This window comes from Salvia splendens, chromosome 12 (genome assembly GCF_004379255.2).
Source record: "Salvia splendens isolate huo1 chromosome 12, SspV2, whole genome shotgun sequence".
Classification (NCBI taxonomy): Eukaryota; Viridiplantae; Streptophyta; class Magnoliopsida; order Lamiales; family Lamiaceae; genus Salvia; species Salvia splendens.
The window spans coordinates 30,927,837-30,945,435 of record NC_056043.1 but is presented as its reverse complement, the minus strand read 5'-3'; the positions used below and the strand labels follow the sequence as shown (position 1 = coordinate 30,945,435).

At 40.8% G+C, this 17,599-nt stretch overlaps 1 protein-coding gene across 1 annotated transcript; it reads right to left on the bottom strand.

The window, feature by feature from the left end:
- Positions 1-9,240: 9,240 nt before the first annotated feature.
- Positions 9,241-12,057, bottom strand: LOC121759384 (serine carboxypeptidase-like 7). The gene is made up of 14 exons (XM_042154945.1): positions 11,910-12,057; positions 11,681-11,826; positions 11,453-11,529; positions 11,253-11,375; positions 11,041-11,143; positions 10,917-10,954; positions 10,717-10,818; positions 10,542-10,628; positions 10,302-10,454; positions 10,155-10,226; positions 9,969-10,087; positions 9,768-9,881; positions 9,621-9,681; positions 9,241-9,524 (listed from the first exon to the last, which is right to left on the bottom strand). The coding sequence occupies exons 1-14, from the start codon at positions 12,032-12,034 to the stop codon at positions 9,441-9,443; spliced, it is 1,404 nt and encodes a 467-aa protein (XP_042010879.1). The 5' UTR covers positions 12,035-12,057; the 3' UTR covers positions 9,241-9,440.
- Positions 12,058-17,599: the final 5,542 nt, after the last annotated feature.

Genomic DNA, 17,599 nt, shown 5'->3' with positions numbered 1-17,599 from the left:
GTTAATAACTTTGACACGTATTTTACTTTTTGAAAAGAGACTTCAAACTTATAAAGTGCTATCAATTTCGTTCTTTTTTCAATTAAATTTGTCTTCTTAATAAAATTTAAGTACTCTACTTGTATATTGCAATTTTAAAAAAGAAAAGGGTTTAGAGTAGCGGCATACAAAATGGTGAAAAGGAGGGTTTTAGCCTTTTTAGACATTAGAGAATTAAATTTCAAATTCTACACAAATTGTGGGGTAAAGAATTTATTAAACTTGTTAATTTTGTATTCCATCTCTTACTTTTAAAAATTTGAGAGAATAGTTGCAAGCTTGTAAAACAATTATGACAATGGTTATTTTGAAGTTGAGTTTAATTTTTTTTAGTTAATGATATAGTCTTTTTGTTATTTTTATTAGATATATTTTGGATTAGTTTGTAAATATATATGCATTTTTTTATACAGTAGTTGTTAGGATTACGATTGACGATTTTTTTCTCCTTCTCTTTTACTTTATTATTTATAGGTTCCACTATCTATGACACAGTTTTAACTATTTTTTCTCTCTGTCTCTTACTTTATTAATTACGTGTTAAAACCCTTGCCAATCATAAATGACTTATTTATATGGGACGTATGGAGTATATATATAGTGGAGCCCATCCCCTACAACCAATTTTTTCTGCGTCCGCCCCTGTTTACAACGTCTGTATGCGTTTTGAACATAGCGTGTGGACAATTAGTGGAATTAGGCATGCACACGGTTCAGGAACCGCCGATTCTGGTTCATGAACCGGCGGTTCACGGTTCATGATTCCCATGAACCGGAACCGGCCCGCCAAGGGTCCCGGCGGTTCCTGTTCCGGTTCAAAAAACCGCCGGTTTACGGGGCGGTTCAAAACCGCCTGTTTTCGGCCTGAACCGCCGGTTCGGCTGTTCGTCTAAATTTTTTTCCATTTTTTTATTTGTTTACGTATGAAATGTACGTAAATAAAATTCAAAAAAACACGATGAAAATTGCAATTTTATTGAGATTACACGTTACAACAATTACAAATCACAAAAACCTTGAGGTCTTGAAGACTTAAACAAAAATTTAAACACAACGAGACTACTAGTCAACAACGAAGCTAATTACAAATTACAAAAAAAGACTTAGAAGTTCATATAAAAAAAACTTATAAGTATATACTCTTAGTCGGCGAAGGAGATCTTTCTACATAACTAAATTGAGGACACCTTTAGCAATTCAACTTTAAATGTTGAGTTTTGTCTAACAATCAACAATTATAGTAGAATTGTCAAAAGTTTCCCTCATTTAGCCTTATAGAGAAATCTACTTCATCGACTAGAGTATATACAAATACAATTATTTAATTGTATTTGCATATTTTAAAAGTAGGAACAAATGAAAAAAAAGAAATAAAGGAAAAAGGACTTGAGCTCAATGGCGGACTTGTTTACATGGGGAATGACAGTCCATGTAAGACAGTCGGGATAGGCTCAATCAAGCTACGGAATCAGGATGGATCCGCCAGAATTTTGAAGGATGTGCGGTACGTGCCCCAGTTGAAGAAGAATCTTATCTCATTGGGGGCCTTAGAATCTAAAGGCCTAGTTGTGATGATGCGAGATGGAATTCTTAAAGCAGCTTCAGGAGTATTGGTGATGTTGAAAGGCATCAGGAAGAACAATTTGTATTACTATCAAGGTAGTACAGTTGTTGGGACAGTATCAACTGCAACTTCGAGTAACAAGAAGGATGTAGAGGTGACAAAGCTTTGGCATTTGAGATTGGGACATGCTGGTGAGAGATCATTGAAAATTCTCGCCAAGCAAGGATTATTGAAAGGTACGAAGTCTTGCAAATTGGAGTTTTGCGAGCATTGTGTTCTGGGAAAACAGCGAAGAGTGAAATTTGGCACTGCAATCCATAATACGAAGGGAATTCTGGATTACGTGCACTCAGATGTGTGGGGACCTGCCTAGACTCCGTCACTTGGAGGTAGACACTATTTTGTCACCTTTGTTGATGATTTTTCCAGGAGAGTTTGGGTGTACACTATGAAGAGCAAAAATGAAGTCCTTGAGATTTTTCTGAAATGGAAAGATCAAGTTGAAAATCAGATGGGGAGGAAGATCAAGGTTTTCCGATCTGACAACGGTGGAGAATACAAGAGTGATCCTTTCCAAGATGTATGTCAGGAGTGTGGCATAATTTGGCACATCACAGTGAGAAATACACCACAGCAGAATGGAGTGTCAGAGCGTATGAATCGAACACTATTGGAGAAAGTTCGTTGTATGCTGTCTAATGCTGGGCTAGGCAGGAAATTTTGGGCTGAGGCCATCACATACGCTCAACACATTGTCAATCGTTTGCCATGTTCTGCCATTGATGGCAAGACTCCTTTCGAGGTATGGTCCGGTAAACCTGCAACTGATTATGATTCTTTGCGTATTTTTGGTTCTATTGCATATTATCATGTGACTGAGTCAAAATTGGATCCACGTGCAAAGAAGGCTTTATTTACGGGTTTCAGTGCTGGTGTTAAATGATATAGGTTATGGTGTTTGGAGTCTAAGAAGACGATTGTAAGTAGGGATGTTACCTTTGATGAATCTTCCATGTTGAATAAGGTAAATCCAAATAGTAGTGATACTTCGCAGCATGTGGAGTATACACCGAAGCAGGTGGAGTTCGAAGAAGCAGTTGTGATCCCAACTACGAACACCACAAATGACTCTCCTACGGAAGAAGAAGAGTCAGATGATGAAGAGGTTCCACCCCAAGAACCTTCGCAGCAATTAGAGCCAATTGCAGTCAGGCGAACGAGGTGGGAAAATAAGAAACCTGCTCGATTTGCGGATATGGTAGCATATGCGCTTCCAGTTGTTGATGATGTTCCATGTATCTTTTCGAAAGCTATTGAAAGTTCAGAAAGCGATGGTTGGAAAGGTGCTTTGGAAGAAAAGATGCAATCTTTTCGGAAGAACAAGACGTGGAAGCTGATGCCATTGCCGAAAGGCAGGAATGCAATTGGAAGTAAATGGGTTTTTGCAAAGAAAGAGGGATTTCCTAACAAAGATGATGTTCGCTACAAAGCAAGATTGGTAGCTAAAGGCTACGCCCAGAAGGAGGGAATTGATTACTTTTCTCATGTTGTTAAACATACATCCATTAGAATTTTGTTGGCTTTGGTAGCGCAGTTGAATTTGGAGTTAGCTCAACTTGATGTGAAGACCGCGTTTTTACATGGTGATCTGAAGGAGGAAATCAATATGACCCAACCGGAGGGATTCAAGGTTGCTGGTAAAGAAAATTGGGTTTGCAAATTGTACAAATCGTTGTATGGATTGAAGCAGTCTTCAAGACAGTGGTACAAGCGGTTTGACAAATTTATGAAGGATCAGATGTACACAAGAAGCAAATACGACCACTGTGTGTATTTGCACAGACTTCAAGATGGTTCCTACATCTACCTACTCTTATACGTTGATGATATGCTGATAGCATCAAAGAGCCAAGTTGAAATTGACAGATTGAAGGCTCGGTAGAGTAAAGAGTTCGAGATGAAGGATTTGGGGGAAGCCAAAAGGATTCTCGGTATGGAGATTACAAGGGATAGAGAGGGAGGCAAGCTTTGGCTGACACAGAAGCAATATTTGATCAAAGTACTACAGCGTTTTGGTGTAAATGATGATTCCAAATCTGTAAGTACCCCATTTGCTCCTCATTTGAAACTTAGTTCTCAGTTATCTCCAAAAACGGAAGATGAGCGAGAATATATGGCGAAAGTTCCCTATGCTAACGCAGTTGGAAGCTTGATGTATGCAATGGTGTGTACAAGACCTGCCATTTCACAAGCCGTTGGTATTGTAAGTAGATACATGCATGATCCAAGAAAGGGTCATTGGCAAGCTGTGAAATGGATTCTGCTGTATATCAAAAATACTGTAGATATTGGTTTGTTGTTTGAGCAGGATAAATCACTTGGTCATTTTGCAGTTGGATATTGTGATTCCGACTATGCTGGTGATTTGGATAAGCGAATATCTACTGCGGGCTATTTGTTCACTTTAGCGAATGCGCCAGTTAGTTGGTAGTCTACCTTGCAGTCAACGGTAGCTTTGTCTACGACAGAGGCAGAGTACATGGCCATTACTGAAGCTGTGAAGGAGGAAATTTGGCTTCATGGGTTGCTGAAAGAATTAGGGGTTGGTCAGAAACAACTTGAAGTATATTCTGACAGCCAGAGTGCTATTCATTTAGCAAAGAATCAGGTCTTTCATGCAAGGACGAAGCACATTGATGTTCGCTATCATTTTGTGCGGGAAATTCTCGAAGAAGAGGAAATTGTCATCCGAAAGGTTCCGACTTTGGAGAATCCTGCAGATATGTTGACTAAGGTGGTGACGAGAGCCAAGTTTGAACATTGTTTGGACTTGATTAATATTCTGCGATTTGGAGTTGGCGCTTGACTGCGCCAATATGAAAGCACCGTGAGTCATTTGTTTGGATGGAGAAGAATCGTGTTCGGTGGAATTTGAAAATTTGCCAAGGTGGAGATTTGTTGAAGTTTGTTGCCTACAAACTTTGACTTTTGTCAAACTTTCTCATCCCACATCGATGGGGAGTTAGAAGTTGGGGGAGTAGCTGCCTATAAAAGGAGCACTCCTCCCTCATTTGTAATACACCTCAAACATTTGTATTCTCTTCTTCATCTAAATATAAGCGGGCTCTGCAGAGGGTGCTCGGAGACGTAGGCAATTTGACCGAACTCCGTTATCAAAGTTTCGGGTGTGTTCTTTCTTTATTATTTATTTTGTTCCGCATTTATTTCTGGGTTTATTTTCTGTTGGGATATTGTATTCAATATTATTTGCGGGTTTGGTAGTAGTGTTTTGTACGGTTCTTTTGACTGTTTTTATATTGTGATAAATACACCGACTGATAAATTCTGTTAGAAATCTGGTATTTAAGAGGGACAGTGTCCCCGCCAGTCTTTCCAAAAAATTTATTTGGAGAAGTAATTTTATCGAGTAGACCCCATTGGGTTAACTCTGAAATTATTGAATCGGTTCATTTCACTATTTGAGAGAAAATTACCCGATTTTCTCAATAGAAGCCTCTATCCCTCAGATTTTGATGATACTCGACAACACTTTCTATGTCTTTTTCGTAGCTCAAGCTCCAGTTACATCTAATCCAATCAATTACTGTTCCCTGATTGATTGGTTAATGTTCAAGCAAAACAACATCTTAATAATGCAATAATGGCTTCATGGAAATCGACATTGCATTCCTAGTTTAGTCTTATTATAGTTAGTTCAAAACACTATTAATATCAATGTTTTAAAAACCGGACCAGTAAGCGAACCGGCGAAGCTATCGGTTCACAGTTCAACTAGTCAGACCGGTCCAACCATTGGTCGAGCCGGAATACTGTAGCAGCTATATATGACTATATAATTAGATATATATTTAATATAATACTATTGGAATTCAAAACATGTACATAAACTAGTTTGATTTCAAATAATATATTGATATACATATATAGATAAATGCATATAGGGGTGTGATCAATTGTTAACTCACCCCTTAATTGATAACTACAACTAATTTAACAACATAAGATTTGAAAGATCTAATGGTCTATAAATTGTCATATGTAAATTCGTTTTTTTATTTTTTTTAATATTGACATTTTACATGTATTAAGTTGACAAATTTTGTTAGTTATATTGACATTATCTGCTTGACAAAAAATACGAAAATTCATAAAAAAAATTTCAGATTTTGATCTCGAAACATATGTAATTGAGATCTCGTTGGAATCCTTATTAAATTATCTTTAATTTGATATATGTTGTGTGCAAAAAATAATTTAAATTGAGACAGTTATAATCATTTAAAGTTTAGAGATATTTTTCAAAAGTTAGTTACAACTAATTTGGTGTAAATTGACCTTAATACTCTTATTGACGTTTTTTATTAATCGTATTGACATTACGAGGCTGATGATCTTGGCCCTTGATTTGAATATCTAATAGCTATTATTTAATTGTAGTTAGCAACTAAATATTGAGTTAACAATATAACACTCCCCAATGCATATATATACCAATTCTTAACAGTAATACAAGTTTACATAAAATATACATATTTATATGCTTATTATATATCAATTTTCATGTGATAAATATTTCTTCCATTATTGTATATTATTGTTATTTTATATTCAATCTAAGCATTAGTAATTAAAACTTTATTTGAAAGTTAATTACGATTTATTAATTTTTTATTTATGATCTAGTTATATAAAATATATGTATATAGCTTTCAATTATAAATATATCGTGGTATATAGTTGATAGTTTGTATAACATGGTACATGTTAACAAAAAAAACTATATCCCATTGAAAAAGTATAGACAAAGGAGTGTAAAAGGTGACTATAAAACTTACTTCTCATCCTACGTTGGAAAATGAAAGAAAAATTTTGTGGAATACTCTATTAAGAGTCACAAATGATTTTTCAAGTACAACTTTTATCAATTCATAAGGCCAATAAAAATAGGGTTAATATGAAATGAAAGTTTTGTAGTATAAATTTTTTGAAATTGATTTTTAATTCATTTTTAAAAATCAAAAAAATTTGGAACCGGTTCCTGGTCCAACCGGCTGGCTCACCCGGTTCAAAACAGCCCAACCCTTTGCCGGTTTTACATGCTGAATCGGACCGGAAAGGCTACCGGTTCGTGGCCGAACCGGTCCGATCCGATTTTCAAAACACTGATTAATATCTTATACTCCTACAAGTTTATTTATTTGGTTTGGTTTTCTATCGCGATCCGTTTGATTACACAATTTGTCAATGATGCACGATTATTGGTTAGAAAATGTAGACAAAAGTTAAACTGTTATTCAAATGACTTACTCCACATTCGGTGAGTAAATAGTCCAATTATTTTCAATTTTTGGCGTTTTCGAATAATCTACCATAAAAGCTATTTAGTCATGCTAAATTTAGTTACTTGCATTGTTTATGAGTCTCACACCTAATATTTTTTTAAAAAAATAGAATTTTAGTATAAATGAAGCGTGAGAGTAATATTAAAAGATGAATGTGTGATTGATTTATAAGAAACCAACAAAATTACTACTGTTATTTAGGGCACCCGCAACGCTGTGCCGTTGCGGTTCCTATGCCGTTCCGGCGGAACGGTTCCGCGGCGGCACGTGTTGCGGGCTTCGTTCCGTCGCCATTCCGTGCCCATGCCGTTCCTATGCCGTGCCGCGTTCCGTTCCGGAGGAACGCGGAACGAAACGTTCCACCACGCGCCGAGGCGACGTGGCGGCCTCCCATTCGACGCGTGAAGCCCACTCGCTGTCCCGCGAGTGGGCTTCGTCCCGGTGACGCAATAATTCAATTTTTTTTAAAAAAATTCAAATTTAATAATAAAAAAAAATTGCAACGGTAATGTGACCGTTTTTTTATATTCGTTTTATATATATTTTTTTATTTTTTATTTATTTATTTACTCTATAAATACTCCTATTTCATACTCATTTCAATCACAAACACACATCTATTCCTCTCTATTTCAACCCCAATTTTCATCTCAAATCAACTCTGCTTTCCTTCTCCCAAATTTAATCAAACTAATGGATCCTTTTGAACAAATGCGTCAAATATTGCAACAATCACTTGAAGAAGATCGACGACGGGAGGCCGAAGAAGCCGCGCCGCCCCAACGACGCTCCCGTACGTACATCCATCGTAACCGGGAGGAAGCCGCTGCAAGGTTAGTACGCGACCACTTCTGCGATAACCCGGTTTGGGGAGATACGTACTTCCGTCGCCGTTTCCGCATGGGGAAACCTTTATTTCTCCACATCGCGAATACTTTGGCAGCCCGGGAAGAGTTCTTCCAGGAAGGGTACGACGCGGTCGGCCGTCCCAGCCACACGACGCTGCAGAAATGTACTGCAGCAATCCGCCAGCTTGCGACTGGACAAACGACCGACATGTTCGACGAATACCTCCACATCGGAGACAACACTGGGCGAATGTGATTGCTCAAATTCTGCAAAGGCGTCCGGGCAGCCTTCACCGACGAATTTCTCCGAAGGCCAAGCACAACCGATTGTCAGTTCCTGCTCGACCTTCACGAAACAGTGCACGGATTCCCCGGGATGCTCGGCAGCGTCGATTGCATGCACTGGCAATGGAAGAATTGCCCGGTGGCGTGGAAGGGGTCCTACACGAGCGGCCACAAAGGCACCCACCCAACCGTTATACTTGAGGCCGTTGCCGACTACCGCCTTTGGATCTGACACGCGTACTTCGGGGTCCCCGGGTCGAACAACGACGTAAACGTGCTCCACCAGTTCGACCTCTTGACCGAAGTTTTGGATGGTAAAGCGCCGGCCATCAACTTCGTCGCCAACAACCGACTTTATAAAATGGGGTACTATCTCGCCGATGGCATCTACCCGAAGTGGCCTACCTTCGTGAAGACGTGCAGTGGGTCTGCGAACCCAAAGCAGACTCTTTTTGCGCAGAAGCAGGAGGCTGCTCGCAAGGATGTGGAGAGGGCGTTCGGGGTTCTCCAAGCGCGCTTCAACATCATCAAAGCCCCGGCTCGTACGTGGTTCATGGAAAACATGGTCGACATCATGTATACGTGCATAATCTTGCACAACATGATTGTCCAAGACGAAGGACCCGAGGCGGGAAAATGGTTCGGCGACGAATCCCCCGGAAGCTCAACCGCAAGTAGTCCGCCTCGAAGTGGAGCGCATCCGTCTATACAAGAACGGTTATCTATTCGTGCAAGGACACGCGACTCTAGTGCCCACACCAAACTCCAACAGGATCTAATTGAGCACATTTGGGCAAATTTTGGCGGATGAAATTATTAAAATTGTGTACTTTTATTTTTTTAGGATTTTAATTGTGTGCTTTTTATTTTTTTAGGATTTTAATTATGTGCTTTTTATTTTTCTAAAAGTTTAAATTTTTTTTAATGTTGTGTGTTTTTTAATAAAGTGTGTTTGTTTTTTAATAAAATGTGTTTATTTAAATTGAATTGGGTTGGAAATAAAAAAAAATGAAATTGAATGAATAGTAATTTAAGGAACGGTTAAGGAACGGAGGGTTGTAGGTTCCGTTCCTTAGTTAAGGAATGGAGTACAAAAGTACAGTGGGACCCTCAAATAGTGGTTTAAGGAACGGTATAGGAATAGCGTTGTGGATGGCCTTAGGGCCACGAGTAGGTGGAATCGCATTACAAATTTCAGAAACCAACTAAATTAGCAGTACAATAATTGATGAACAGTAGTAGCAGCTATTTAGGGCCACAAAAAATGCTATACTGTCCACTCAAATCAATTCGACTAACACACAAACAGGAATTATTACAGAAATGAAGATGAGAGAGATTTTAGAGTGGGAAGAGAGATAACCATCTTCTTAACATTTCCAAACACTCTCTAGCCTTGTATTCTGGTGCTGTATGCCCTGCCCCCTGCATATATATATATATGCATTACAACCATAAAAAAATTATAGTAATACTAATATTTTACTTCATTTCAAATTATATTAGTAGTATTTATCTTGCCTTGACTGTAGCAAACATGAGGTAAGCTTCCTTGATCTTACTCTTGTATAGCTCTGTGTATCTACAAATCACATAACACACAAGGTTGAGCAATGTGATTTTTACTTCCATCATCAATTATCAGTTGTTACAACACAAAAAAATCACCCTGCAACTTGACCATCGACGCTCCACGCCCTCCACTCATCATCCACGGACAAATTCAGTTGGCGTATCCATTTCAACGTGGCCATGTAAGGTATACTCATGTCATGATCACCGCTGAAAGAAAGAGTTGTATAGCTTCACTAACATTGTCGAAACATATACACGAGTTTACAGACCGTGGGATCAAATTTTGAGGGTCACCTATACACCAAGGCTTGGAAGCCTCTATCACTCAGATTTTGATGATACTCGACAACACTTTCTATGTCGTATTCGTAGCTCAAGCTCTTGTTACATCTCGTCCAATCAGGTACCGTCCCCTGATTGATTGGTTAATGTTCAAGCACAACATCATCTTAGTCAAATTCAAAAAGTTGGTTCATGTACCTCTCTGATGTGCAGAGCTTCTCTCACAGTTTCGTCATTAGCCCACACGTAGGAGGTCGCATATCTCATATTCTGCAAAACATGAGAGCTTTGGGTTAAGGTCGGTGATGACATGGAGACAATGTGATAGGCAGAGTGGAGTAATACGCGGCATGTTAGTTTATTTCCGCTGGAGAGGGAGAGGAAGTCAATTGGATCGTCTACTTGAGACGGTTGGAACTTTCTAGAACCACTTGGTTTTGGTGATAGGAATTTGCATTTTGGCTCTAGAATATGAGCTGTGTTGACAAGCTTGGTGCACTGCACTTGATTAAAAGGCCATCACCATTGTCTAAAACATCAAAACCAATTGACATTTGCAAGGAGAATGTGTTTAATGATGTATACCTGGTTGATGCTGTAAAGTGCATATGAACATTCAATATTATTTGGATCTGGATTCTCGTACTCTCCGTTGCAGCTGATTCTTGCTCGCTGAAATCATTATTCAAGATATGGAAGATCAAGCAAAGGACAAAAAGACTAACACTAGTTTAAATAAGCAAATAGACAACGAAAGTACCTCAAATTGTTTGTCTGAAATGAGTGCCACTCTGTGAGCATAAGGTATCCTTTCATTCATATCCTGAGCTTCATATGTCACTGGATTACCAATAATATAGCCCTGTTCCCATTCCATAAAATACCTCTTTTCTTAGCCATAGAAACCAATGACAAGAAAACAAATAAAGAAGAAAATAAGATATCAAGAACTCCCATTACTTTGAGAGACATTATTGGCTCTAGTCCAGCTTCATTCCCTGCAAATTTTCAACTTAAATGTTGAGGAAACAACAAAAGGAAATAACTAAGTGTAACCAAATTTATGTGAGATGCAACTAACTACCTTTAGCTATTTCAAGAGCAACCATAGGAACAATCTTGCCACCATAAGAGTCACCGGAAACATACAGACGATTCTTGATAAACTCGGGATGAGCTAACAACCACTATATTTGTTTTTCCAAACAATGACAAGCTTCCATCAACAACAAAGATGCGAAAAACCAGCTAAATCAAAGGATGGTGATAGCTAAGTTGAGGGCATTGAAGAGCAACCTTGCGTAGAAACGTGTAATTATGTAGAGTTGAATTCGTGTCGGAGACCGGGAAGGTTCTTGCATTGTTGGAATATGAGAATCCAGTTCCAGAAGGGTAATCTAGGAATATAATGTTGGCAACCTAACATCATCATAATCACCATCAAATAAAATGGATGAAATCAAGAGATAACTAATGTAGCAATGATGGTAAGAAACCTTAGTCCATGAATATGGGTTCAACAGGAAAGAAGGAAAGCTTCCATTAAAATTGTCAACATCAAAGGCAAGTGGACCTACAAATTAGCATTAAGGAGAATTAATCAGAACCAAAAGCATACGATTAAGTCCCATCACAAAACTACATCTCCCTGTGTTTGTGTGTGTGTGTGTGTGTGTGTGAGAGAGAGAAGAAGAAGAAGAAGAAGAAGAAGAAGAAGAAGAGACCGATTTCATAAACGAGGCCGGAAAAGGCAGAGCAACCGGGGCCGCCGTTGAGCCAGAGGAGCAAAGGGTCTCTAGCTGGGTCGTTTTCGGACTCGATGAAGTAGTAAAAAAGCTGAACTTCATCATCCTCTCCCACGCTAATATATCTGAATCCCACAAAACAACATCAATTCTTTCTAATTAAACAGAGAAAACAGAGTGTAGCTAGTGAATTGAGAAATGGAGAGACCCTGTTTCGAGTTTGAAAGGCAGAGCTCCGTCGTAGCCGGGGAGGGTTTCCACGATCGATTGTGAAGCAGCAGACGTGATTCCGACAAGAAAAGCAACAAGCAAATGCAACAAAAATGGCTTCATGCCTCTCCACCTCAAGGTCGTGAAGTTTCAACGTGTCTTAAGGATGTCCACTATAAGCCGACACTTCTAAGGGCACCCACAACGCGTGCCGCCGGCGTTCCGCGTGCCGTTCCACCGGAACGGTTTCGCCGCGGAACGCGTTGCGGCGCACCATTCCACTCCCATTCCGTTCCCATACCGTGCCGGGTGCCGACGGCACGGAACGCGGCACGGCTTGTGCCGCCACGCGCTGGGGCGACGTGGCGCTCCCCGCTTCGTGCGTGCTTCCCACTCGCCGGCCCGCGAGTGGGACACGTCAGCGATGACGCAATAATTAATTTTTTTTAAAAAAATTTTAACGATAATATTACCATTTTTTTAAAACTTTTTTTAATTTTTTTTAATTTTTATTTTTATTTTCTTATTCTATAAATACACCTAATTTATTACATTTCACACACAACTACACATTTACTCTTCCTAAACCAACATCAATTCCTCTCCAATTTTCTATTTCAATCTCCTTCACAAAATGTCCGACGACGAGAATTACGGCGGTGGCGGCTCCGGTGGGTGGGATCTCAACGGTTCGGCGATTGGGAGATCATGTACAACACACTTGGTGGTTCCGGGTCGTCGACGCCGGGCACCCAGGGGTCGGCGACGCCGGGTGGGTACCAACCACCCACTTTCGATGTGGATGCCTACTCTCGACCACCCGGCTCGCAGCTTTCTCAGGGTTTGTCCCAGATTCGGGAGGATATCCCCGTTGAACCCACCCAGGGAGGAAGCCGAGGCGGTGGAAGCTCTAGGGCTGCGTCTGAGGCACCCGAGGAGGAGGAGGAGGAGGAACTGGAGGATCTGGGCCGGCATTCGTACAACAACGAAGAAACTAAGGCGGTGTACACCGCTTGGCTTACCGTCTCGTACGATCCCATCGTCGGGAACCAACAAACCGCCAAGTGCTTCTGGGAAAAGGTCCGTGATGTCTACCACCAGACTAAGCCGAAAGGGACCCGGAAGCGCAAATATACAATGCTCCGTGCTCACTTTGGCCGAGTCGACGTACAGGTCAAAAAATTTTGCGGCATCTACTCGGCCGAAGCGGCGAACTACCAAAGCGGAGCTTCGGGTGCCGACATTCTGAGGGCGGCTTTGCGCGTCTTCTACTAGGACACCGGTCTACAGTTCAAATATGTTGATATTTGGCAGCTCGTCAAGAACGAGGAAAGGTGGGCCGGCGGTGTCCGCTCGAGCTCGGGCTCAACCTCAAAGCGCACGAAGCACACGGCGAGCGGCAACTACTCGTCTGGTGACACCGGTGAGGCCAGCGAGGGTGAACCGCAGGTGTTTGGGGGTACGGGGGATCCAACGCCTGACGAATACGGGGGATCCAGCCGTGGGCGCCGTCAGCCGCAAGAGACGAAGGCGGCGAAGGCGGCTAGAGCGAGGAAGGGCCGCGAATCAAGCCAGACGGCCTCGGGATCGGGCTCGCGGGGAGGCTCGGACACACTTATGGTGGCGTACATAACCGCCACAATGGCGGACACTTCCCGCTTCTCGTACGCCCAATTCTCGGCCTGGTGGAACGGAATTGTGCATATGGCAGGACTACTTGGTCTTCCTCCTCCCCCTAAACCTCGACCGCCTCCGGAGGATGATTCGCCGGAAGAGTAGTTTTTTTATTTTCCCACGTTTAATTGTGTGTTTTTTATTTTATGTTTTTTATTTTTTTAGGATTTTAATTGTGTGCTTTTTTTATTTTTTTTAAGTTTAAGTTGAATTTGTTTTTAATGTTGTGTGTTTTTTAATAAAGTGTGTTTATTTTTTATTAAAGTGTGTTTATTTAAATTGAATTGGGTTGGAAATAAAAAAAAATGAAATTGAATGAATAGTAATTTAAGGAACGGTTAAGGAACAGAGGGTTGCAGGTTCCGTTCCTTAGTTAAGGAATGGAGTAAAAAAGTACAGCGGGGCCCTCAAATAGTGGTTTAAGGAACGGAATAGGAACAGCGTTGTGGATGGCCTAATAGCCTGACCATTTTTTTTGTCCACGGCCCCAGTTTATTTGTCTGCGCTTATAAAAAAAAGTATCTGCAGCTATAAGCCGGACACTTTTAATAGCCTCACCACTTTTTTAGCCACTTTTCATTTTATTTCTTTTTTATTTATTTTAAATCAATTGTAATTAAAATGATCGGAATGTAAATAATTAGAAACCGAGATAATACTGATATGTAAAAAAAGTATTGGGACCAAATATTCGTTATATTACGGATACGGGAAAATTATACAATCAACATTTAAAAAATATAAATAAAAATAACAACATACTCTCCAATCCCAATTAAATTATACCAGTCCAAAATGAAAGGAAATAAACGAAATAGTATCCTCCCAATAAACGAAATAGTATCTCTCTCTCTCTCTCTAAAAATGTCGAAAAATAAAAAAAATAAAAATTAAATAAACCGACGGGCAGCGCGCCTATCGGCGCGACACACCCCCACCTGCCCGTCCTCGGCGACTAGGCGCCGATCGCCCATCCGCCCCAAAATTTCTGTCCGCTACGGGGCGGACGACACACCCACTATAACCCGCCGCTGCTTAGCCGCCTCCGGGGCGGCCGGCGCGCTGCCCCTATAGTGGATACTCTAATATTTCTATTTTTTTTCAAAAAAACAACTCCTATATAAGGGAGGATGTCAAGAAAATTACAAATAAACTCCTACAAATAAACTTCTATACTATAGATAGAAGGAAATTACAACTGATGTCAAGAGTACTCGAAGTCGACACCTCATGCAATAATGTCTAAGCTCCTTGCTGGTAGGACAAAGACTCTGGACTACTCTAATATTTCTATTTCAAACATCGGCAGCTGCTTAAAAAGGTCATGTGATATTATCTTAATCAAAGGGCAAAATTGTCAAAACTCCAATTGTCCATTATTTAACACATTCCATTTTTATTTTCTTTCGGTGCAATTAAGACTCCTTTTGTCATCTGAAAATAATTTTTTTTTTATCTGTCGATTAAAATGAGATTCATTTTTCATTTTATTTATACACTTTTGATCTCTCTTAATTTATTAATTTTATATTAACACTCGTACAGTTTAAAAAGATTTTATTGCTAATGATTTGATTTTAAGAGTGCTTCAATTATTTAAACTAAAGGAATATTTGAGTAGCATATTATTATGTCTTTAACTATGGACAAAAGGTCTACAATTATTGTTTCAACCATTGGCATTTTTTGTGATGACATTTTGCCACCAACTCCATTTAAAAGTTGAGCTAGTCTTCGGCCCAGCGCGTGGTGAGCTCAAGAAGACAAGTGAGTAGATTGCAATGGAGGTGGACGAGGCAACGGAAAAGAGAAGGGAAAACCGGAGAAGAAGAGTGTGCACACCATGCAGGTGCGCGCATGATGAATCGGCGAAAATTTGATGTTAGTGAATGCAGGAAAAACGCAGATCACGACACAGAGAATTTACGTGGTTCGATTTACTGAGGTAAATCTACATCCACGGGAAGAAAAGAGGGCAGAGTTGTATTGCTTGATCTGTTTTCTACAGCTAACAATACAGACTTGCTATTTGCTATTTTCTCTCTAGAGAGCTTAACAGAAGTTAACAGAAGACCTTATCTATCTGACCTAGGTTCTATTTATACATTGAACCAAGATCGTGGCATGCAGCATTTATTAGGTAGTGGATGTCGTGGAGGTCGTGGCGACCTTGCATGGGTCCACTATTCTGCATGAATTAATGACTGCTTGACACCACTAAATAGATCGTCGGTGTAGCGGAGGTGGAAATCTTGCATGAGTCCACTATTTCCTAGTTCGGTCGAATACTGAGACCGGACTGCTGAATTATTGCCGAGCAGCTTTTGCCGATCTGAGAGTAGAGCTTGATGCCGACCAGAGAGCAGAGTTTGATTGGTTGGCTTTTACCGAGCTGTAGGCTGAGGCCGAACTCTGCGGTTGTGCCGAACTGAACTCTTGAGTCATGCCGGACTGATACTCTTTAGCCATGCCGAACTGATACTCTTTCTTGGGCTTTACTGCTGTTGGGCTTGTTTAGTATTTGCTTAGTACGTACTCCATCACTACCCCCCCCGAAAAGTGAAGTGAATCACTTCGGCATTCTGGATAAAGGTACGGGGTAAGTTGATGTTTGTCCTCGGTCTGATGAAGTGAACTCTTCTTTGACCGGACTTGGTTTGTGTCCTAATTTGGCGAGTTTTATCGCTCGGATCGAACTTTCCGTTGTCCTAATTTGGGGATCGGACTTTCCCTTGTCCTAATTCGGCGAGTTTTATCGCGTGGATCGGACTTTCCCTAGTCCTAATTCAGGCAAGTTTTATCGCGAGAATCAGACTTTTGTTGCAGTTCGTTTCAGACGAAGTGCTTGATTCTTAAGCTGAATTGTGGTCTTGTATCCTCTTTAGAAGCTTGGACTTCACAATCGTTGGCTTATTGCAGCTCGTTTCAGACGAACTGCTTGTTTAAGCTGAATTGTGGTCTTGTATCTTCTGTAGAAGCTTTGACTCACAATCGTGTGCTTGTATATGTTCTAAGAAGGGGATCAGCCTTCGAAGAACAAGATACCTCAGTAACATTTGTAAGAGACGACACACACAGAGACAGACAAAACACACAGACAAAACGCACAGAGACAAATAAAGACCAAGCAAACAAAATAAAGCACATTGAGCAAACAGGACCCAAGACTGACTGACCGGACTGTCTCTTACAAATGGAACTTTTTGAGGTTGGAAATGTGCCATGTTCGGGGTACCTGTTCTCCTGACATGTGAGCCAATTTGTAAGACCCTTTGCCGAGGACTTCTGACACCCGATACGGACCTTCCCATGTGGGTTCGAGCTTGCCCAGCTTTTCTGCTCGGCTTACTTCGTTGTTTCTCAGGACGAGATCTCCCACTTGAAATTGCAGCTTCTTCACCCTTTGGTTGTAATACCGGGCTACTTGCTCCTTGTACTTGGCTGCTTTTATGCATGCCAATTCTCTTCTTTCTTCGGCAAGATCTAGCTCGGCTCTCAGTCCGTCGTTATTCATTTCTGAGGAGAAATTTAGAGTTCGGGGACTGGGTACGCCGATCTCCACCGGAATCACGGCTTCAGTGCCGTATACCAGACTGTACGGAGTTTCACTGTTGGAGGTTGTGGGTGTAGTTCGGTAGGACCATAGGACTTGAGGGAGATTTTCTACCCATTGTCCTTTGGCTTGTTCTAACCGAGCTTTTAACCCTTTCACCAGGATACGATTTGTTACCTCCGTTTGTCCGTTTGCTTGTGGATGAGAGACCGAAGTGAACCGCTGTTGAATATTCAGCTCTTGGCACCAATTCTTGAACGTCTTGTCGGTGAACTGAGTCCCGTTATCCGAGATGAGGATGTGGGGTATGCCAAATCGGCACACTATGTTCTTCCAGACGAAATCCAATGCCTTCGAGCTTGTTATCGTAGCTAATGGTTCAGCTTCCACCCACTTCGTAAAGTAGTCCACGGCAACGATTAGGAATTTCATTTGCCGAGGAGCTTGAGGAAGTGGTCCCA

Coding starts and splice junctions, on each gene's coding strand:
- LOC121759384 (XM_042154945.1), bottom strand. CDS start 12,034: ATGAAGCCATTTTTGTTGCATTTGCTTGTTGCTTTTCTTGTCGGAATC. Junction 11,530..11,680: donor CGGCCTCGTTTATGAAATCG/GTCTCTTCTTCT, acceptor GCTAATTTGTAG/GTCCACTTGCCTTTGATGTT. Junction 10,088..10,154: donor AAGCTCTGCACATCAGAGAG/GTACATGAACCA, acceptor CCAATCAATCAG/GGGACGGTACCTGATTGGAC.